The sequence below is a fragment of the Xenia sp. Carnegie-2017 genome, unplaced genomic scaffold (assembly GCF_021976095.1).
Source record: "Xenia sp. Carnegie-2017 unplaced genomic scaffold, XeniaSp_v1 HiC_scaffold_24, whole genome shotgun sequence".
Lineage (NCBI taxonomy): Eukaryota > Metazoa > Cnidaria > Anthozoa > Malacalcyonacea > Xeniidae > Xenia > Xenia sp. Carnegie-2017.
In genome coordinates, this window is record NW_025813487.1 from 986,467 (window position 1) to 1,010,030 (window position 23,564).

Below are 23,564 nucleotides of genomic sequence, written 5' to 3' on the forward strand. Positions count from 1 at the left end.
AGGGCATGTTTGGAAAGAAAAAGATCTGGTTATTGACTAAATGTTGTCGGATGAAACAGCTAGGTGGGCGATAAAGAAATTTTGCTCAAAATATGAAGATTATTGCAATTCAACAATGACGTTTTCAGTTGACGTTTGTGATGAAAGGAACATCAATGAAACCTGACCGAAATAATATGACGTCAATTGCATCGATCAACGACTATCATCTCAGAAACAATCTTTTTTGAAAAAGCGATCAAGATGTATACGATATTGCATTCTATGCACATTTTTAGAAGTCATTCAGCTTTATGCAGGTTTTGCCGCATTTAGCTCCGTTGAAATCAATAGCTTTTTTAGGGGTAACATGAATACAGGATTCCTCTTTTATTGTATGGGCTCCGTCCAAACATGTACGTTTTACGATTTCAAAACTTTTCGTTATAGTGGATTGTTTTTACAAAAATGGCATACATTTGTAAAACAATCCAGGTACTGATTTCAATATTTTTCTTAAACTTAGTAAGTTTATCAAACTTCTTTATTTGCAATGCTTCTTTGAGTTATGATCGACTTTGTTTGACTGACAAGATGTCTCAATAAGCGTTTACATATATATTATCGGTATAAATTATGATTGGGACGTTTGCGCATACGCGTGCAGTTACATTAGAAAAGGTAAATAAGTATTCGAAATAAATAATAACAAAAGATAGCAAATGATTATTCATGAAGAAAAGATATTTTGTCCACCAGCGGATCCAATTAGAAAACATTCAGAAACAATCTTATGTCTCCTTATTTCTTGTCAATGTTAGTAGAAGCTTGTGCTATCGTTTGGTCTTGTTCTGATTACATTGGATTGCTTTTTAGACCTCTGATCTGAAGTATTTACAATTGTTCAATTTAACAGCAGTTAAAGCTTTATCTAATTTCAAACATATGAAGGTCCTCATACGTGGACCTTCAAATATCACATTATCACCATCACCCCACCATCCTTCTTCAATATCACTATCAAACCACCCATTATCACCACCACCATCATCATCATCATCATCATCACCACCATCATCATCATCATAACCATCACCATCAAAATTACCATCATCACCATCATCAATATTACCACCATCACCACCACATCATCAATCATCACCACATCATCAACACTCACCATCATCGACATCATCATCATCATCTATTCACATCACCACATCCATCATCATGCCATATTTCTTTGTCATCCAAAAATAAACAAGTGCACCAGAGTCACCTTTTTTAGGAATTGGCAATTACTTCTGACCTTCACTGCATTTTGAAAAATGATTTCTCTCTCGATTTCATTTGAAGGCCTTGTCAAGTGAGAAAAACTTCGCTCACTTATAAATCCAATGTTATGATAATCTGTACGAACTCTCACAGATTCATCTCCATCTTCGATTCTTTCGCAAAGTTCTTTACTTGCCTTATCTAAAGTCAAGGCAAAACATTCCATGTCATCTCCTCCATAAAAATGAAAAAAACGTTCATCACCGATGAAAATTCTCACAATATCAACTTCTCCGTCAAAATGACCAAACACGCCATTAGGAAAAGAGGGAAGTAGAAATTCATTACCACTGTTTGGTAGTTTGTAAAAATAAGCTGTACCTTCATTAAGGTATTGAACGGCACCGCGAAAGGCCAAAAAGGCATTTTCCTGGTTAAAAGCCAATGCACTGTCCACCATGTCACTTGCGCCATAAGCAACATGTGCGCATGTCAAGGCGTAATACTTATTGTTTTTGCCACAGAACATTGTCATTGTACCATGAGAGCTACTGGTTGATTGGTTTTCCAAAACAACATCATTAGGGCTTTGCATTGGATTTGGTGCATCATCATTTTGAACAGCGCGGAAGTTTGATAAATATCGAATCTTTGGTTTTTTGTAAGGTTTACGCCTGATTTCAATGAATTTTGATGCTTCCCATTCAAATATCTTGTCAATTTCTTTCTTTAAATCTTCATTGGACCTTCCTTTAATACCATCAACTGTGATATACAAATGAGGATATGGTATAACTTTGTTTTTTGTAACTGTTCCATAGTTGCCACATATCCAAGATATGCTTTAAAAAAGAATCAGAAATAGGATAAAAAATCTAAATTAAAAACAATGTGCCTATAAGTATCTATAAACAATTTTTATCTATTCATATACCCATTTGTCCTATCTTACAGCTAACACAGACGATGACACAAAGAATTTTGTTTTCCTAAACATACCTTTTGAATTTTTCATGTACGTCTTTTTTAATGTTGTAATGTTCATCAAGAAATTGGCTTTTCAAATTAAATCCTATAAAGAAATGTTGAATAATGGTTGACCAGTAACGACTTTTTTAAATAAGGGAAGATAATTAAGGAAAGAGGTATAGGCATCAGACACTAGAAGAGCTGTGGAAGAGGTCTGGGGACGATATACTTAAGGAGCTTAGGGTTTTGTTGACGTAACTGGCTGACCACCTAAATTTTACGTAACTGATCGGTCCTTCGCTCGACATAGTAGTTGAAATGAAATTTAAATTTTATGGTAAAAAATTGCGTTTAAAGTTTTACATCAACTCATATTTAGCTAACAGAACTTTGAGCTGGTATATCAACCCCCGGTTATCATTCTTTTACCTGGAAATCCAGGGGGAGGGGGAGGGCATTGTGTGAGATCAACATCTTTTCCATCCTTTACAGCTTGAATGACAACATCGAAGTCCTAAACAAAAGTTTTAATCAATCAATTATGCAACAAATAGAGCTTTGATTTAATGTACAACAATAAGATTAAGGATTAGGCTTAGGGATTAGGATTAGGAATTAATTTCGCGTATTTGTAGAACACCATAAAAAGACTTGTGGAGAATGTTAGACAATGCTTCCACTTAAATTTCCTTTCCGTTCCTTTAAAAATAACTCACCTTCGATATAATCAAATATTTTTTGGCATTTTCTTTGTCACCACTTCTGTTACAATTGCGAGCAGCCAATTTATACTGATCTCTCTTTAAAGTAAGTCCTTTTAATGTCTCTTCAAGTTTACTATCATTCTCACGCTGGGGTGACATTAGAGAAACCGGTTGTGTTCTTGGAGGAACTGTTGGTGTTCTTGAAGGATCTGAGGGTGTTCTTGGAGGAACTGTTGGTGTTCTTGAAGTATCTGAGGGTGCTCTTGGAGGATCTGTTGGTCTCCTTGAAGGATCTGATTGTGTTCTTGGAAGAACTAGGGGTGTTTTTGTAGGATCTGGGGGTGTTTTTCTAGGATGTGGAGGTGTTCTTGGAGGAACTAGGGGGTTCTTGAAGGATCTGGAGGTGTTTCTGGAAGAACTAGGGGCGTTTTTGTAGGATCTGGAGGTGTTTTTGGAGGAACTAGGGTTGTTCTTGAAAGATCTGGAGGTGTTCTTGAAAGAACTGGCCGCGTTCTTTGAGTATGTATTGGTAAAGCGGGAGGTTGCTTAGGATCATTGTTAGTAGGCTCACTAAGGACTCTGGAGGATGTTGATTGAGAAGGAGTGACCATAGGGGGTGTTTCAGATACACGGGACTGTGTTGGTGCTGCTGGTTTAGAACCATCTGAATAAAAAATCTCACTTTCGATATGGTATAGTGAAAATGTTTAGAAAACAAAGGTGTTTTGAAAGATATACTATACGTATGGTGCAGTGAAAAGTTTAGAAAACAAAGGTATTTTGAAAGATGTACTATACATACGGTGCAGTGAAAAAGTTTATAAAACAAAGGTATTTTGAAAGATGTACTATACATATGGTGCAGTGAAAAAGTTTAGAAAACAAAGGTATTTTGAAAGATGTACTATACATACGGTGCAGTGAAAAAGTTTATAAAACAAAGGTATTTTGAAAGATGTACTATACATATGGTGCAGTGAAAAAGTTTAGAAAACAAAGGTATTTTGAAAGATGTACTATACATATGGTGCAGTGAAAAGTCTAGAAAACAAAGGTATTTTGAAAGATGTACTATACATATGGTGCAGTGAAAAAGTTTAGAAAACAAAGGTATTTTGAAAGATGTACTATACATATGGTGCAGTGAAAAAGTTTAGAAAACAAAGGTATTTTGAAAGATGTACTATACAGTCACTATAAATGTATAACAATTTTCGAGAAGAAAATTTGTTGTTGTGATAAAACATTTTGAATTTACTACTTCAAAGTATATTCAGTAAACGCATACAGTAAAACCATAAAGTTTAGTACATAGCGTTAAAAGTGGAAAAACCATACCTAATGGTAATTCAGACCTAATGGTATGCATGTCTTTGTCTTCTACGACCATTAACCTCGCATCAACCACTTTGACATCTTCTGCCCAACTAAAGTCAACCTTTTCGCCACATTCAATCATATGGTGGACTCCATTCTTCAAAGCATATTTAATCATAGCAGTGTTCATCTGATCTTCTGAAATGTTCATACACTTCATTTGTTCAAACACTTTCTCACAAGCATGCCATAAGAACTTATGACCATTTTTTGGATCAACTGTAAACTCATGCTGTTCGTAACCATCTGATTTCAACCAATTACTTAAAGATTTGTGATACACGGTTAAGCAATCATCGTAAACTGGCAAAATTTGAGATAACAGTTCAATGATTTTACTGCGGACTTCAAACTTGATGTCACCAGAAAAACCTAAATAGCTAAACAGTAAAGTTAATGGTAAAAACTCCCGACAGGCAGCCAACAATTCAAGAAATTGTATGAAAGTAGTTTCTGAGATAACAGAATTTCTGGGACTTTCCTTCGTTAACAATTGTTTTACTCTTTTGAATTGTTTTGTGTAAACACCGCTTAACCCACTAGGGACCAATTCTTGAATGTTTTCGTAAGTAAGCTCAATATTTTCTTCTTTCAAGCTCAGTTGTGCGTAATACGCATAAAGAAATGATCCCTCACATTTTTCAACTAATGACGATAGAACGTTGGGATCTTCATGCACCCGATGATTCAACTGATGTCTCAAAAATAGGCCCTTCCATTTTTTAACTATAGACAGGGAGGCACTATCACTATTTTTTGGGGCCGGATGACTCAACTCATGTCTCAAATAGTTTTGCAGGTCTTCTTCGTTGTTTTCATCACGAGGACGAGTTGTAATTTCCACAGGATTCATGTCTTTAAACTCTTTTTGAACAGGAAGTTCTGGACGACTGGTGACGAAGATTTTAATCCATTTAGGCAGTCGGTCAAATTCATCTGCAATCAATTCCAACAATTCACTTTTGCCATCAACTTGGCTTTCATCTAAGGCATCAATAACCAAAAGCATTGGTTTTTGATCTTTTAACGAATGCAATGGATTATTTAATAAAACACGGAATGCATCGGTGACTGATTTGTAGGAATTGTTTCTCTGTAATTCTTCATTCAGTTTACTTTTAAAATTCGATATTGTATCACACATGATACTAGACAATGATTCTATCAAAATTCGAGGATTTCTATAATCTGATCGATTATATCTGCAGAAATGCGAAGCAGCAAGTTTCTTCTTTTCAGAATATCGTCGGCACACCTCAGCAGCAAACACACTTTTACCAACTCCAGGACCGGCAATCAAAATCATGACATTAGAAGCATCTTCACTTCTATCATTAAACCAAATGTCGAGTTTTTCAAATAACCATTGTCTAGTGCCTTCAAGGTATTTTTTATTAAGATCTTTTATGAGACCGTTGAAATTACACTTATCAAGCTTTTCGACACCTGAACATGTTTTGACTTGCAAGATGTCTTTTACTCCTGCTACATCAGCTTTTGTTGCCATCTCTTGTGTAATTTCAGCTACATCAGCTTTTGTTTTTTTTACGTTCGTAACTTTTGTTGCCATGTCTTGTTTCAACTCTACAACATTTCTTTTTATTACTTTCACATCTTCTTTGATTTTTTCAGTGACATCGAATAACTGCTCTTCTTTTTTATACCATTCTTTTAACATTTCAATATAAATTTCCTCATCGGTGGTGAGTGGAGCTTTCTTTAATTCATCTATTTCAGTTTGTTGAATACCCAGACCAACCAATGTTTTAGAAATTTCCTGCCACAAATCCTCAAACTTACTGTCATCTACACTAGTTTTAGTTATGTAACAGTACAATTTGTTTCGATAAAACTTTATTCTTGCAATGTTTGCTGAGATTGAAGTATCTGAATGGGAAGGAAGATTATCCCATCTACCATGTGGCGCTGTTAGACCACATATGTTACGCAATAAGATAGACAATAAAGAAATATTAAAGTTTTCAATGTCTGGTGAGCCAGTTGATGGGTAAAGAAGGTTCCATTGCTCTTTGTTAATGACGCTTCTTTTTCTTAATGATTCCAATGTACTTTTATTTGAGGGTTTATTAAGTTCATCGCTTAGGTTTGACGAGCGAAAATTTATATAAAACTGCAATGTTGTTTTCAAAGCTTGTGTTCCTTTATTTATCAACAGTTTACTTAAACGATATCCGTTTATCTCAATCTTTAATTTTGTAGAAGGTGAAGCCATTTTTCAAACTAAATATTAAGAATGAGTTTTTGCAAAAAGCATCAATTTTCAATGTGAAAAATTAACACAACATGAAGGGGATTAATAAAAAACAATATTACAAGAAATTTATAAAGACTTGTGTGCTTCATTTCTTTCCCTCGAAAAAATGGTGTTCACTGCCTAGTGATATGACCCAGTAATTAATCTTACATCAAGGCATTAAAATAGTTAACTTAATACAATGAAAAAACACTTGAAATTATAGTATTTTCGTCTACTCTGCGCGAGAGGCAGCAAGTACCTTGCGATAGTAACTCTTAGTTAATAAAGAATATATCTTATTTGTCTAACAATCGTGTGGTGAAGAGATACGTCGTTCTTTCAACAGGATATATAAAACTGGTTTGCTGTATTGTATGAATATTTGCTTATTAACATTTTGATAGGACTATATTGCTGATGATTCTGTTCCAATTTAAATTTTTGCTAGACTGCAGTTTAGCGGACGCCCGAAGCGCTTGTGACGGCGGGCTCGTTTTTGTTTGGATTATAGGGTAGATTATAGGTCAGCGTCCAAGGTGTCCGCTAAACTGCAGTAGTCCCCCATAGGACCATAGCTTGACTTTAATCATATATTTACATTCTTCGTCATTCTTGACAATCTGTTAAATCCAAATCGTCATCAATACTCATTGAAATGAAAATAAAGAAAACTATCTATCTGCTTTACATTTTCCTCACCAAAACACAGAACACAGGGTGAGAGATAAACAACGCGACATATGAATAAAATACAGAACAAAATACAAGTACGGACTGCACAGAGTATCAAGTTCCTTGTATTTTTTGCCCAAACGAAATATACTTGACGTCTGTAATCACCAGTAAAAATGAATGTATAAATGAATGATATTTTCAGCTGCATGGTTTTGACTATAGTCACTAAAACAAAGTGCAGATTATACGCTCTAAAACATAGGTAATTGAAGAACAACATAAGTATTGACTTTACTTAAAATAATTCTATTCGTGATCGTTCGCATATGCGACTATCACCGATGACACAGCCGAGCATATCACGACGCAGAAACACTGCCTACCTCACTGCCTCACTCAGACACTTTTTCAGTATGGCATAGTGGTTAGCCGCGCATGTACAGTGGCTACCCACAAAAGCTAACTAGTGATATATCATAATTTTGTTATAATACAGTATAACTTGACGTCTACAACTGCTCCCCCCCCAAAAAAAATGTTGTTGGACTTCGAAATTTTACATCCTAGCCACATGCCTACTCATATTGATAACACTAAAAGTGTGATTCCGTTTGAAGATGCTACGAGAAATTCTAAAAAACTTAACAATTGATGAATGTCTTCTGCCTGATGAGATACCGTAAGGAAAGTACAAATAATACACAAAACATTCATTACTTTTTCTATTAACTTCAATTTTGCTATTTTCATTTGTCCAAATGGGAAGGCGCCGGCCCGTATTATATTACTGATCCAAGGCAAAATGCCCCCTTGCCTATCACCTCACGGCGGGCCTGGCCTGACAGTCAGTGAAATTTCTCTTCTTTGTGTTGTTACACGATTTAATTTAAGTAACTAAAACAGTTAGACACGTTGCAAAGCAAAACAAGTATCTTGATTTCAGTTTCTCAGTGTACATGCTAAATCAAAGTTCATCTAAGAATAAATTACGTGAAAAATGAATGATGATGAAATATGTACGTTGTCTGGCGTTCATTTTGACCACTAGAACATAATCTTTACTTTACATTTGTACATTGTACTGTTTACTTAAGTTTAATTATATTAAAAATAATGATTGATGATGAAATATATACGTTATCATAAGTTCATTTTGACCCCTGGAACCTAATCTTTACTTTACATTTGTACATTGTACAGTTTACTTAAGTTTAATTATATTTAAAAAGAAATGTCACATTATGACGTGGCTTCTGTGAATGTCAAGCGCATCACTGACTCAGAATTATTTATTATCAAACCTTTTCTTCGTGTAAGAGCCGCAATTTTTATAGAGGATAATTTGAAACAAAAAATGAAACCTACTTTCCAGTCGTGGTATTAAATATAGCTTTAAAAGTCACTTATAGAATCATTCAAACGATTTTCATTTGGAATGCAAATAAACATTGATTTGTTTATAGTCATACTTCATACTACGCAATACTTCGGTATAAAATTTTCTAAGTTAGAAATGTGAATACAAAATCGCGGTTAACTTAAGTAAAATTACCTTTGTTTTAGAAATAAGACTTCATATACGACGATGGTGTGGACAAAATTATGCTTGCTTTAGTTCTTTACATGTTACGTCCCTAACAAAAGATGAGAAATTAAATCATAAAAATGCGACGACAAACATATCAGTTAAAAAATGGTGAACATAATTCATACATTATTGAAACATCAGCTCTTTATTCATATGAGTTTTGTTACATAAACACATTAAAATAACGAACGAAGATGAAGAGTGAGTGAGGATCTCCTACAACAAACAGTATTATTCTATGACTAAGTATACATCACTGACTAAAAAACAGTTGTTATAGAAATAAAAATACATAAATAAGAACCTCATGCAGAGTACATCTTTAACATTGAGATAAGTCAAATTCCAAAGGACTGCTGCTAAATCTTATAAAGTTTAACAAGTTTTAACTCAGGAATAGCGAATCACCTATCTAAGACAGGATTTGAATGCCAATGATTAAGACACGATTTTCGTTACTGTAAATGAATGTTCCCTTCATTAATCAAAAATTCAATAGATGTATATTATTGTATTAGTCTGTTCAAATTACAAAAATTCTTTGTTATTAAAGGAAACTTTGCAATTCATGAAACACATCAAGAATTAACTGCACGCACTTATAATTTCTTAAGATGAATAAAAAACACAGTTGATACAACCGTAAAGGATGCAATGTAAGTAAACCATAAAACTGTTAAACTAACATGATCAAAAGTATATGTTTTAAAAGCTCACAATGTTGCATGAATGAACATTTCACAAAAAATAGATTTGGTCGTGTTCTTCCTCTGTATATATAAATTCTTCCTGTGTGTAACATTTGCTTATTTTCCTAATTTCTTTACTTTCAAAGTAAATGGTTTGTTGAATGCAATCATCAACCTTTTTTAAGACACACAGAGATTAGTCAAAATTGGCGTCGGCAAAGAAAGGAGGTGATGAAAAATTGGACATGTTCCCCTTTCTACATTAATTTTCACGTATCCCCATTTTTTCTATAGACAAGTATAGTTAGTATAACTCCCGCAGCATAAAAGTTCTGGCATCCGCATGCAACGTTTGTTATTATTGATAGTAGATGTCAACTAGATACATACAGAAAATGTACTTCGAATTAGATAGGAAATGAATAAACAACAAACAAAACAACAGAATATATATAAAGTATCATTACCGATTGTTCACGTTTATATCCAGATCGCAATGATTCGTATATTTTCAATAAAGACTTAGAATTAACAATAGATTACGCGTTCTTAAGTTTACATTAACGACAATATTGTTTCGATTTTTTGGGACTGGCACTAGTGTAAGTTACAGTTTACAAAGAAAAATTCAGCATCTTACAAATAGAAAATATTCTCATGTTATTCTGCCTTCCCCCATACTTTTGAATAAATTTTACTGTTCTTTTACCAAGCAGCTTATGGTCAATAGTTAAAAAGTTTAAATATAAACTTAGATATGATTTCTCATGAATGTTTATTCATACTTCATCAAGATGTTTCTTTAGCAAATTTGTTATGTCGGTAATGTAGATATAAAATCTTGTTTTACTTTTGTAGAATTACTTTTGTTTTAGAAGTAGGACTTCATATATGACAACCTAGTCGACCCAATTTTGCCTGCTTCAGTTCTTGAAATGTCACATACCCAACAAAAAATGAGAGATTTAATATAAAGAACGCGACCACATACATATCAGTTTAAAAATGGTGATCGTAATTCATACCTTATTGTAACATCAATCTTTTATCCATGTAAGTTTTGTTACATAAACACATTTAAATAGCGAACGAAGATGAAGAGTGAGTCAGGATCTCCTTCAACAAACAGTATTATTCTATAACTAAATATACATCACTGACTAAAAACATTTGTTGCAGAAATAAAATACATAAATAAGAACCTCATGCAGAGTACATAATAACATTGAGATTAGTAGAATTCCAAAGGACTGCTACTATATCTTATAAAGTTTCACAAGTTTTATTTCAGGAATAGAGAATCACTTATCTAAGACAGGATTGAAATGCCAATGATAAAAGGACACATGCAAGCTAGAAAACAACTTTATTTTATTGTAATGCCTATAGCGTGAAAATAAGACGTACCAAGTTTCAAAGTCGTCCGCGAAATATTTAAAAAGATATTTAGGGTTATAATCGGTAAAAACATGATATTCGATGACCATTGCTAAAACGCCGTGAGATTGTTTAAGTCTGGGAACTGGGAAAGAGTGACGTATTAGTTGACATAAACAAGCATCGTTCTTAAGGCGCATCTCCACTAGACCATTTTTGTGACGATCGTCTTAAAATTTCGCGACAATATTTTGAACACGAATTATAGGACGATTTTGTTAGTCATCTCCACTAGACGATTATTTCGCGGTGTTTTCCAATAAACAAAATGGCGTCTATAAATAAAAGATATATTCTATATTTGCTGCTTCGTAGAAGATATTTATTTCTTTACAATCTTCACCAAAAAATGCTCAGGGAGAACACCAAAACGAGAAAAAGGAAACGTCGATTTTGGATAAGAAAGCTGTACGAAGAAAGAAATGTGAAAGGAGAATATAAGTTATTGATAAATGATATCCACAGAAAAATTGGACTTTTGAGACTTACTGCCCACTTCTGATGAGTGTGGAAGCTCTGTAATAATTAACTCATCTGTTGTTTCTTCGTTACTAGTAGCCATGTTGAAATCATTAATATGAACTGCTAGGTTGGCCATGTGCAATGTTTGCTCATCTCTGATATTTGATTTACGGCGGCTCACAATGGCCACCACACAAAATAAAAATATTAATACACACACAAAATAAAAATACACACACAAAATATGATTGCGGGCGCTTGCAGTGTCGGCTTACTCGGAATTGCTCGTAATTGATGGCTTTTGTTTTCAAAGTTCTAATGGTTCCAACTTCCAGAGTACATAAAAAATTCACTGATTTCACTGTGATCAATTATTTCAAAGTTGCTTACGATATTGCTCCCCGTATTCTGGCTAAAATTAAGGTTAATGTGTTGTCCTTTGAAAGGACATTATTGGTCTAGCCTGTCCTGTACCAGTTATAAACAACTTTGGGGTACTTGAAGTTGAAGTTAACGGACTTGCAGAGCTCGAAGGGCAACTGCTTGAAGAGACGCTACTCGTCATTGACGCTTCAGAACATTTTGGCAAAGGAGTTAATCTTCCCAAACGCACACCGCATTTGTGACAAAAAGAAGCTTCGTCAAGTGATTGTGCACCACAGTTGGCACAAAACATAATTATGCCAGGATTATGCAAGAGCTTGCTTTCGATTCCTTTCCAAATGTAATTTCAAATGTTTCGCAGTTGAAACAGTTAAATACGACGACAAGTCGACCACATGTTAAAATCACAATTAGTGAATTACACATATCTGATTACAAACTGATATGATAGTCAGACCATCCGAAACTGCAAGCGCCCGCAATCATATTTTGTGTGTGTATAATGTATTTTGTGTGTGTATTTTTATTTTGTGTGTGTATTTTTATTTTGCGTGTGTATTTTTATTTTGTGTGTGTATAATGTATTTTGTGTGTGTATTTTTATTTTGTGTGTGTATAATGTATTGTGTGTGTATTTTTAATTTTGTGTGTATAATGTATTGTGTATTTTTATTTTATGTGTATTTTATTTTGTATGTGTATAATGTATTTTGTGTGCGTATTTTTATTTTGTGTATAATGTATTTTGCGTGTGTATTTTTATTTTGTGTGTGTATAATGTATTTTGTGTGTGTATTTTTATTTTGTGTGTGTATTTTTATTTTGTGTGTGTATAATGTATTTTGTGTGTGTATTTTTATTTTGTGTGTGTATAATGTATTTTGCGTGTGTATTTTTATTTTGTGTGTGTATAATGTATTTTGTGTGTGTATTTTTATTTTGTGTGTGTATAATGTATTTTGTGTGTGTATTTTTATTTGTGTGTGTATTAATATTTTTATTTTGTGTGGTGGCCCTTGTGAGCCACCGTATTGATTGGCTAAAATTTTGACGATCGTAAAGCGCTTGACGAAAAGTTAAAACAGTTAAACTTTTCATCAGAATCAAAATCGTCAAAAATTTCGTCCGAACGAAAAGCCTTTTGCCTCTGCGCATGTGTCGTCGCGAAAATTTAAGACGATCGTCACAAAAATCGTCTAGTGGAGAAGCGCCTTTATATCGTTCTACGACTTGCACGCAATTCTTGCACGGCTTTCGGTAGTTTGCTATTACTGTTTTTCATTTAACAAAAATTAATGGATTCTTCTGAAGAAGAAGCCGATTATGATATTGTCGTCAATAACAATGAGGTACAACCTTACATGTTTGAGCCTTTGGCCAAAGGGCAAGGTGGTCATAGTAACGACAATTCTTCGTCATCGGAAAGCGAAGATGAATACATTCACAGAATTGGAAATGTTGAATGGTTAGTTGCATTTTATTAATGCTTCATTGTTTTTCCCAAAGTAGAAAGAATGTTTTTATCTTTTAGGTGCGATTGTGTCTTTTGTGTGGTCATGAGTACAGGACGGGAAAGTATATGTTGCCAAGAGGTAAACAACACTGATCCTCTGATACATGGCGATCATATTTGCATCACAAAAGAGGAAGAGTTTGCCACAGTATGTACAAACGAAGCTGTCTTAAAAACAGCTATGGTCGTGTACACACATGACATTGGACCTATGCCTGAGAGTGAAGGAAACGAGTAAATATTACCTTAGAAGTGTAATTACGTGTATGTCGACAAGTGTATAATGCCGATAAGTATCTTAGACAAATTTTGTATCTTTCAAAGAACATTACGCTACACGGCGTACCGGCAGTGGACGGCTTTGGTGCATGGAAGGTTGGGAAAAAAGTACCGACTACCCATACCTTCTTGTGCTGTGGACAAAATCCGGAAAGCATTTCTTTCGCCTTATGGAGAATACAAAGGATTTGAATATGCTCAACACTACTGAATGGTAGGGCTTATGACGTATGACAAAGTCTGTTCATTTGTAATTACGTTTATTTCATGTGGGACGTTATTTCTTTTTATTTATTAAAGCGAGATTTATGTTGCTTAATGGCTTCAGCTTTGCTGACTTTTGATTTGTGGTGAGTCAATGGGACAGGTATTTCTTTCACTCCAGCGACATCAAGAGCTTTGGAGAGTGTTGGATTAATGCGTCTGCAGTACAAAACTTCTTTCATCAAGTCTTAACTTATCCTGAAAAGCAAATCATTATTTATGTTGGCTTTGAATTGCACTTTGAGAAAAGGTAAGTTTATTTTTCTGTGCTAACCATAAGTGCTGTCAACTTTCACTGGTTTGATGACCCCTTGTCCTTCTTTTGATTTTGAATAAGCCACTCTCCAAATCAATGCCTCTTCTGTTTGCCCACCATTCTTCGTTTTCTGAGGTTTATTTCCATTCTCATTGAAATGAAGAGCAGCAATAAACAATCTACAAATGAATGTTAAGTTTATGTTTACAACTATTGCAACTTATTGCTTTTGCAATGATGACTTTTTTAAGTAATCATAAACTAGTCATAATTATATTACCTTGCTTCGATTGATCTGTGGAAAAAATGGGTATGTTTTGGTGCAAAAAGAATCACCACTCGGTGGAAACCTTCGATGGATGAAGTCTGCTTCTGATAACTGAGTTTTCCAATATCTCTCATGAGATACTTGGACTCAACAATCGAAGACAGCTCAACATAAGCTTTTGCACCTAAGATCAGAAGTTAGTTAACAAAAAGAAAAAGAATGTTGATGTTACTTTGAACTTTATTTGCTTACAATACCTTTTTTTATCCACATTCTAAGCTCTAACATATCATGTTCACATTTTGGGAATACATCACTATGTCCCTCATGGATATCACATATATGATTGAGAACTAACAACCACTTTGCCTTGACAAGTTCTTCATCACCATTGCTGGAAGCAGCACACCAGTATACATGGTTGGAAATTGATTGGGCCCAATCCGACAATAATTTGCACCCTTTTTTTTTTGATGCTGCCAAAATTTTCTTTTTGATTCCTGTTGGAATTTGATTATTGATGAAATGTGTAAAAAGTTGGTTTGTTATGACAATCTATACCTTTTGCTACATGCCATACATCAAAGTAGTGCTCAATTTTTGGTCTTTGTTTTGACATGTAGGATTTGATTTCAGCATGTCTGTCTGTGGTCATTGACTTCACCTTCATCCCACTTTCATCAAAATTTGCCAGACATCTCTTTAATCCTCAAGTTCCATTGTTCCAGAGTTCGTCACTTCATTGGACTATGTAACATAATTATGTGAGTATTCTAACCATGTTTTATGTACAGTTGTTGAAGAATTGTTACCTGAACAAGTTGTGTGTCTAAAATGTTGTTAGATTCCAAATCCATGCAGCTATATGACCCATACTTGGCACAATATCCAGGCGAATCACATCTTCCATCTCATCCAAGGTTAATGTTCCTTTCTCTGATTGATTTTAGAAGATGCTTTTGGTTCATATGCCAAACATTTGAAACACTGGATATCAAATACGCTGTTTGAGTATTGTTATATGTGCGCTCTGACAGAAATTGTATGCCTGAGTGACGAAGGAATTAGAGAACTTTGCTGGGGCTACTACCACTAAACAAAATGAAGGCAGCAAAGACCAAGTTACCCAAAGGCATTCGCCCATGCAGAGGTTGGCTATTCCAGTCTCGAACATAACCACAATGACATTTTGCTAGTACGTAAACCATATTACCAGTCGTTTTGGTCACAACGGAACAGCTTTCACTACAACATGGGCATTGACTCACTGTCTCAGGCAACTATCAAACACTATGTATTTTCTCTCATTTTGAGCATCTTTCCTATAACATAAAAATTACCATCAGGATCAGAGAGAGATAAACTTAACGTTCGGAGAAACATATGACAGGTAAAAGCAATGTAAAGAATAGTCAGGTGACTGGATAGTTGGTACTAACGTTGCATTGTCATTGTCGGATTCTTCATTTTCGCTTAACTCATTTGAACATTGAGAGTCTGATCCATTGTTGCTATTGCTCATCGTCGACGTGCTTTCTGTATCAGACCATACAGCGCTATCCTCAAAATGTTCAATTTCACATGACGTCAACTGTGTGCTGTGATTTGTTGTTGAAATTAACTCAACCTCCCTACCTTAGCATAAAATTATCGTATTGCTGGATTTTTCACAAAAATCAAAACGGCCGAAATGGAAAGTCTATACCTCTACTTATCATATTTGGCACTTTTGTTTGAGTGGTTCTTGACCTTACGTATTTTTGCGGACGGATTGTTATGGCTGCTTGGCATTTCACATTGCGCTTCTAAGGTACGTTAAGGAATTTTTTATGAGTTAAAGTAACAAAGAAAAGTTCAAACGACATTAGTCTGAATTAGTTACTACTGTATATGTTTGTGTTTCGCTGTCTACATATATTTTGACATCATTCATCTTAGACAAACTTCCTTTGAGGTAAAACGCACAAAAACTTCGAGCCGATGTCGACACATCATGGTCGTCGTCTACAGGAAAGTCGTCATGTTCTGCAAGAACGTCGTCAATAATCTAAAATTATAAAATTGTCTTCAATTTGGTAATGCTATATAGCTTAGTTTTTGATAAATGTAAACAAATATTGCTAACTATAACTATAATATTCACCTCTTGCCTTCGTCTCTTCTCAAATGCAGTTCTAACATTTGTTGGCTGCTTCCTTTTAGATGCTACACTTGTGGGTTCCACAGAGTATTCATAAATCGTGGGTACAGCATCCTTCTTAAGGCGAAGCCGTCCTGCTGTCCATCTTACTGATTGCATCGCTTCAAAATTTTGCACAAATCACGAACTCTCAAAATGTTGCAAGCACAATTTTGAGCTCTTTGCTGGCTTCCAATTTTTGCGTCGGATTTTTTCAATCCAAATATCTCGCATGCGCTTGTTTTCGGGAAACGAAAAAAAGAAACCTTTTGCTGCGTTTCGTGGTTCTTAGAAGAACCGTTTTTACAATTAAATGCGGCACAATAAACAATATTTTCAATGCTAAATTGTCGTGTTGTTAAGAAGTTACCAATATATTTTGAACGAAGCGCGCAATTGACTGCGTTTAGCGAATGTCAACTATTACGTCACAACGACATCGTTAGCTGTCGCTAGCTCGTCGGGCATTTTCAATGCGTTATCAGTAAAGCATCAACTATAAACCTCCATATCTTCAGAAATATTTATCCTTTGAGTCTCAAACTTTGGTGAACTATTAGTTGGAGCTATACCTTCATGTAAAGTACAAAAACAACAATCCGAATTTTATGTTGCATGTGCCCTTTAAGACACAATTTTAGAAATTGTGAATGGATTTTTCTCTTCATTTATCAAAAATTCCATACATGTACACTAGGTGCCAAAAAAATGAGTCCAGTTCCAATATTGGGAGAATTGTGGGGAAAATGTGTCTTTTGAAATATATAGTTACAGTAGCCACTTTAAAATGAGCAGTGAGACCTGAAATTGTCTCCCACAATTGTTTGCAAGATATTTCACAATATCTAAGCGCATATGCAGTACATGGGGAAATGGCTGAAGATTTAAGTGAAGGAGTTAGAGGACAAATTGTTGCTCTCACTAACGAATGTTACTCATAACGAAATGTTGCTGCAAAGCTGGGAGTGTCCAAAGGAGCTGGGGAGCGAACCGTGGAAAGATTTAAAAGACGCAATGTTATTCCAGCTTACCAAAACCTGGGAGACCACGTATAACAACAAAAAAAGAAGATCAGTTCATAAAGCTAAGTTCTTTGCGCAACAGACGAGCAATTGCTACCAACATTCAATCGTCAATTAACGCCACCCGAGAGAAAGCAATCCGCAAAACAACAGTAAGAATGAGATTGGCTGCAAGTGGTCTGAACGGAAGAGTTGCAGCTTCAAAGCCGTTGCTTCGCCCGATAAATAAGCGGAAGAGATTCTTGTGGGCCAAAAAATACAAGCATTACAACGTAGACAATTGGAAAAAAGTACTTTTTATTGATGAATCAAAGTTTGAAATACATGGAAATAATCGCCGTGTTTATGTGAGACGAAGATGTGGTGAAAGATTGTCAAGTCAGTGCCTCAAGTCCACCGTCAAGCATGGGGGTGGAAACATTCAAGTCTGGGGCTGTTTCAGCTTTAATGGTGTTTGGAGTCTTTACAGAATAAAAGGCAATCTTGAGAAAAAGCAATACCATTCTATTCTCCAAAGGCATGCTGTACCATCTGGCAAAGGTTATGCGGGAGAGGATTTATCTTACTACAGGATAACTATCCGCAACACAGCTCCAACTTGTGTACAAATCATTTAAGGAACAAAGAAAATCAAGGTGAATTAAAGCTCATGGCATTTCCGCCTCAATCGCCCGATGTTAATCCAATTGAACACTTATGAGATGAGTTAAAAAGAGAAAAAGTGAAACATGACGTAATAAGCCAGGAGAGGCTATGGGATGTAATCTCTTCATGTTGGCATTATATTGAACCATCAACACTTCAAAATCTTGTTAAATCTATGCCAAAAAGAGTTGAAGCCATTCTCAAAGCTAAGGGAGAACATACCATGTACTGACATTGCTTTTTCGAGAACGTAAAACCTAACATTGTTGTGACAGAGTGGTGATATGGTTCAAAACTAAAAATATGCATTCGATATTTATTGGACTCATTTTTTTGGCACCTAGTGTATGTTCTTGCATAAGTCAGTTCATATTATAAAAAACCTTTATTATTGAATAAACCATTGAAAATTATGAATACATGACAAACATCAACTGCACGCAATTATAATTACTTATGATCAATAAAGACACTGTACATACAACAGTAAAGGATGCAATAAAAGTAAACCTTAAGACTGCTAGATAAACAAAATAAAATTATAATTTTAAAAGCTCACTGTGTTGCATGAATCAACAATTTACAAAAATAGATTCGGTTGCGTACTTCTCTGTGTAAATACATTCTTCCTGTGTTTAACATTTGCTTATTTTTTAAATTTTCTTACTTATAAAAGAAATGGTTTGTTGTATACAAATATCAACATTTTGCTAGACACACAGAGATTAGTCAAAAGTGGCATCAGGAAGAAGGGAGGTGATCCATGATTGGACACGTGCCCCTCCCTACATAAATTTTCACAGATTCCCATTTTTTCATAGACAAGTATGCTATTTCACCTCACCCATACCTTTGAAAACGTTTTGCTTTCCTTTACCATGCAGCTTATTGCCAATAATTAGAAAGTTGGTATATAAATTTAGATATGATTTCTCATGCATGTCTAGTCATACTTTATCGAGATGCTCCTCTAGCTAATTTGTTATGTCGGTAATGTAGTTCTAAAATATCTGTCACATACTCAACAAACGGATGAAAGATTTAATATAAAAACGCGACCACATACATATCAGATTAAAAGTGATGATGAGAGTTGATACCTTATTGTAACATCAACCTTTTATCCTTATGAGTTTTGTTACATAAAAACATTTAAATAACGAACGAAGATGAAGAGTGAGTCAGGATCTCTTTCAACAAACAGTATTAAAACACATTAATGACGTCTATGTAGAACATTGTAGTTATATGACTAATTATACATCACTGACTAAAAACAATTGTTATTGAAATAAATATACATAAATAAGAACCTCATGCAGAGTACATAATAACATTGAAATTAGTCAAATTCTGAAAGACTACTGCTAAATCTTATAAAGTTTCACAAGTTTTAACTCAGGAATAGAGAATCACTTATCGAAGACAGGATTTGAATGTCAATGATTAAGACACAATTTTCGAAACTGTGAATGGATTTTTCCCTTTTACTAATCATAAATCCATACATGTATATTCTTGAATAAATCAGTTCTTATTATAAAAAACCTTTGTTATTAAATAAACCATTGCAAATTATGAAAACAGGGTAAACATCAACTGCACGCAATTATAATTACTTATGATCAATAAAGACACTGTAGATACAACAGTAAAGGATGCAATAAAAGTAAACCTTAAGACTGCTAGATAAACAAAATCAAATTATAATTTTAAAAGCTCACTGTGCTGCATGAATCAACAATTTACAAAAATAGATTCGGTTGCGTCTTTCTCTGTGTAAATACATTCTTCCTGTGTTTAACATTTGCTTATTTTTCAAATTTTCTTACTTATAAAAGAAATGGTTTGTTGTATACAAATATCAACATTTTGCTAGACACACAGAGATTAGTCAAAAGTGGCATCAGGAAGAAGGGAGGTGATCCATGATTGGACACGTGCCCCTCCCTACATAAATTTTCACAGATTCCCATTTTTTCATAGACAAGTATGCTATTTCACCTCTCCCATACCTTTGAACACGTTTTGCTTTCCTTTACCATGCAGCTTATTGCCAATAATTAGAAAGTTGGTATATAAATTTAGATATGATTTCTCATGCATGTCTAGTCATAGTTTATCGAAATGCTCCTCTAGCTAATTTGTTATGTCGGTAATGTAGTTCTAAAATATCTGTCACATACTCAACAAACGGATGAAAGATTTAATATAAAAACGCGACCACATACATATCAGATTAAAAATGATGATGAGAGTTGATACCTTATTGTAACATCAACCTTTTATCCTTATGAGTTTTGTTACATAAAAACATTTAAATAACGAACGAAGATGAAGAGTGAGTCAGGATCTCTTTCAACAAACAGTATTAAAACACATTAATGACGTCTATGTAGAACATTGTAGTTATATGACTAATTATACATCACTGACTAAAAACAATTGTTATTGAAATAAATATACATAAATAAGAACCTCATGCAGAGTACATATTAACATTGAGATTAGTCAAATTCTGAAGGACTACTGCTAAATCTTATAAAGATTCACAAGTTTTAACTCAGGAATAGAGAATCACTTATCTAAAACAGGATTTGAATGTCAATGATTAAGACACAATTTTCGAAACTGTGAATGGATTTTTCCCTTTTACTAATCATAAATCCATACATGTATATACTTGAATAAATCAGTTCTTATTATAAAAAACCTTTGTTATTAAATAAACCATTGCAAATTATGAAAACAGGGTAAACATCAACTGCACGCAATTATAATTACTTATGATCAATAAAGACACTGTACATACAACAGTAAAGGATGCAATAAAAGTAAACCTTAAGACTGCTAGATAAACAAAATAAAATTATAATTTTAAAAGCTCACTGTGTTGCATGAATCAACAATTTACAAAAATAGATTCGGTTGCGTACTTCTCTGTGTAAATACATTCTTCCTGTGTTTAACATTTGCTTATTTTTTAAATTTTCTTACTTATAAAAGAAATGGTTTGTTGTATACAAATATCAACATTTTGCTAGACACACAGAGATTAGTCAAAAGTGGCATCAGGAAGAAGGGAGGTGATCCATGATTGGACACGTGCCCCTCCCTACATAAATTTTCACAGATTCCCATTTTTTCATAGACAAGTATGCTATTTCACCTCACCCATACCTTTGAAAACGTTTTGCTTTCCTTTACCATGCAGCTTATTGCCAATAATTAGAAAGTTGGTATATAAATTTAGATATGATTTCTCATGCATGTCTAGTCATAGTTTATCGAAATGCTCCTCTAGCTAATTTGTTATGTCGGTAATGTAGTTCTAAAATATCTGTCACATACTCAACAAACGGATGAAAGATTTAATATAAAAACGCGACCACATACATATCAGATTAAAAATGATGATGAGAGTTGATACCTTACTGTAACATCAATCTTTTATCCTTATGAGTTTTGTTACATAATCACATTTGAATAACGAACGAAGATGAAGAGTGAGTCAGGATCTCGTTCAACAAACAGTATTAAAACACATTAATGAAGTCTATGTAGAACATTGTAGTTATATGACTAATTATACATCACTGACTAAAAACAGTTGTTATTGAAATAAATATACATAAATAAGAACCTCATGCAGAGTACATATTAACATTGAGATTAGTCAAATTCTGAAGGACTACTGCTAAATCTTATAAAGATTCACAAGTTTTAACTCAGGAATAGAGAATCACTTATCTAAAACAGGATTTGAATGTCAATGATTAAGACACAATTTTCGAAACTGTGAATGGATTTTTCCCTTTTACTAATCATAAATCCATACATGTATATACTTGAATAAATCAGTTCTTATTATAAAAAACCTTTGTTATTAAATAAACCATTGCAAATTATGAAAACAGGGTAAACATCAACTGCACGCAATTATAATTACTTATGATCAATAAAGACACTGTAGATACAACAGTAAAGGATGCAATAAAAGTAAACCTTAAGACTGCTAGATAAACAAAATCAAATTATAATTTTAAAAGCTCACTGTGCTGCATGAATCAACAATTTACAAAAATAGATTCGGTTGCGTCTTTCTCTGTGTAAATACATTCTTCCTGTGTTTAACATTTGCTTATTTTTTAAATTTTCTTACTTATAAAAGAAATGGTTTGTTGTATACAAATATCAACATTTTGCTAGACACACAGAGATTAGTCAAAAGTGGCATCAGGAAGAAGGGAGGTGATCCATGATTGGACACGTGCCCCTCCCTACATAAATTTTTACAGAATCCCCTTTTATTCATAGACAAGTATGCTATTTCACCTCTCCCATACCTTTGAACAGGTTTTGCTTTCCTTTACCATGCAGCTTATTGCCAATAGTTAGAAAGTTGGTATATAAATTTAGATATGATTTCTCATGCATGTCTAGTCACACTTTATCGAGATGCTCCTCTAGCTAATTTGTTATGTCGGTAATGTAGTTCTAAAATATCTGTCACATACTCAACAAACGGATGAAAGATTTAATATAAAAACGCGACCACATACATATCAGATTAAAAATGATGATGAGAGTTGATACCTTACTGTAACATCAATCTTTTATCCTTATGAGTTTTGTTACATAATCACATTTGAATAACGAACGAAGATGAAGAGTGAGTCAGGATCTCGTTCAACAAACAGTATTAAAACACATTAATGAAGTCTATGTAGAACATTGTAGTTATATGACTAATTATACATCACTGACTAAAAACAATTGTTATTGAAATAAATATACATAAATAAGAACCTCATGCAGAGTACATATTAACATTGAGATTAGTCAAATTCTGAAGGACTACTGCTAAATCTTATAAAGATTCACAAGTTTTAACTCAGGAATAGAGAATCACTTATCTAAAACAGGATTTGAATGTCAATGATTAAGACACAATTTTCGAAACTGTGAATGGATTTTTCCCTTTTACTAATCATAAATCCATACATGTATATACTTGAATAAATCAGTTCTTATTATAAAAAACCTTTGTTATTAAATAAACCATTGCAAATTATGAAAACAGGGTAAACATCAACTGCACGCAATTATAATTACTTATGATCAATAAAGACACTGTAGATACAACAGTAAAGGATGCAATAAAAGTAAACCTTAAGACTGCTAGATAAACAAAATCAAATTATAATTTTAAAAGGTCACTGTGTTGCATGAATCAACAATTTACAAAAATAGATTCGGTTGCGTCTTTCTTTGTGTAAATACATTCTTCCTGTGTTTAACATTTGCTTATTTTTCAAATTTTCTTACTTTTAAAAGAAATG

At 33.9% G+C, this 23,564-nt stretch overlaps 5 protein-coding genes and 1 pseudogene across 6 annotated transcripts in view; 1 reads left to right on the top strand and 5 right to left on the bottom strand.

Moving 5' to 3' along the window:
• Positions 1–23,564, bottom strand: part of LOC124451166 — a 194,047-nt pseudogene that overhangs the window by 151,025 nt on the left and 19,458 nt on the right.
• Positions 1–23,564, bottom strand: part of LOC124450960 (brefeldin A-inhibited guanine nucleotide-exchange protein 1-like) — a 93,031-nt gene that overhangs the window by 62,273 nt on the left and 7,194 nt on the right. The gene's annotated exons all lie outside the window — the stretch shown is intronic.
• On the bottom strand, positions 1,226–3,300 carry LOC124451170. The gene is made up of 4 exons (XM_047001801.1): positions 2,940–3,300; positions 2,653–2,737; positions 2,254–2,326; positions 1,226–2,096 (listed from the first exon to the last, which is right to left on the bottom strand). The coding sequence occupies exons 1-4, from the start codon at positions 3,084–3,086 to the stop codon at positions 1,226–1,228; spliced, it is 1,176 nt and encodes a 391-aa protein (XP_046857757.1). The 5' UTR covers positions 3,087–3,300.
• Positions 3,178–8,829, bottom strand: LOC124450951. The gene is made up of 3 exons (XM_047001602.1): positions 8,789–8,829; positions 4,266–6,545; positions 3,178–3,591 (listed from the first exon to the last, which is right to left on the bottom strand). The coding sequence occupies exons 2-3, from the start codon at positions 6,535–6,537 to the stop codon at positions 3,305–3,307; spliced, it is 2,559 nt and encodes an 852-aa protein (XP_046857558.1). The 5' UTR covers positions 6,538–6,545; positions 8,789–8,829; the 3' UTR covers positions 3,178–3,304.
• On the top strand, positions 13,158–13,547 carry LOC124451171. Its single transcript, XM_047001802.1, has 2 exons — positions 13,158–13,261; positions 13,328–13,547. The coding sequence occupies exons 1-2, from the start codon at positions 13,158–13,160 to the stop codon at positions 13,545–13,547; spliced, it is 324 nt and encodes a 107-aa protein (XP_046857758.1).
• On the bottom strand, positions 13,832–16,833 carry LOC124450959. Of its 2 annotated transcripts, XM_047001616.1 has the most exons (8): positions 16,520–16,833; positions 15,816–16,423; positions 15,189–15,698; positions 14,938–15,123; positions 14,634–14,876; positions 14,389–14,560; positions 14,127–14,287; positions 13,832–14,050 (listed from the first exon to the last, which is right to left on the bottom strand). In XM_047001616.1, exons 4-8 carry the CDS (start codon positions 15,044–15,046, stop codon positions 14,046–14,048), a joined length of 690 nt encoding a protein of 229 aa, XP_046857572.1. In that variant the 5' UTR covers positions 15,047–15,123; positions 15,189–15,698; positions 15,816–16,423; positions 16,520–16,833; the 3' UTR covers positions 13,832–14,045. The 2 variants fall into 2 exon arrangements, with proteins under 2 accessions (XP_046857572.1, XP_046857573.1); XM_047001617.1 differs by lacking the exon at positions 16,520–16,833 and having other exon boundaries at positions 15,816–16,484.

Excerpts from the sequence above, each read along its gene's own strand:
- LOC124451170 (XM_047001801.1), bottom strand. The coding sequence starts at position 3,086 with ATGTCACCCCAGCGTGAGAATGATAGTAAACTTGAAGAGACATTAAAA. Across the intron at positions 2,327-2,652 it reads CCCTCCCCCTGGATTTCCAG|GATTTAATTTGAAAAGCCAA; the intron begins GTAAAAGAATGA and ends ATTTCTTTATAG. Across the intron at positions 2,097-2,253 it reads GTACATGAAAAATTCAAAAG|CATATCTTGGATATGTGGCA; the intron begins GTATGTTTAGGA and ends TCTTTTTTAAAG.
- LOC124450951 (XM_047001602.1), bottom strand. The coding sequence starts at position 6,537 with ATGGCTTCACCTTCTACAAAATTAAAGATTGAGATAAACGGATATCGT. Across the intron at positions 3,592-4,265 it reads TAGGTCTGAATTACCATTAG|ATGGTTCTAAACCAGCAGCA; the intron begins GTATGGTTTTTC and ends TTTTTTATTCAG.
- LOC124451171 (XM_047001802.1), top strand. The coding sequence starts at position 13,158 with ATGTTTGAGCCTTTGGCCAAAGGGCAAGGTGGTCATAGTAACGACAAT. Across the intron at positions 13,262-13,327 it reads AGAATTGGAAATGTTGAATG|GTGCGATTGTGTCTTTTGTG; the intron begins GTTAGTTGCATT and ends TTTATCTTTTAG.
- LOC124450959 (XM_047001616.1), bottom strand. The coding sequence starts at position 15,046 with ATGAAGGTGAAGTCAATGACCACAGACAGACATGCTGAAATCAAATCC. Across the intron at positions 14,877-14,937 it reads TGTATGGCATGTAGCAAAAG|GAATCAAAAAGAAAATTTTG; the intron begins GTATAGATTGTC and ends AAATTCCAACAG. Across the intron at positions 14,561-14,633 it reads TAGAATGTGGATAAAAAAAG|GTGCAAAAGCTTATGTTGAG; the intron begins GTATTGTAAGCA and ends TTCTGATCTTAG.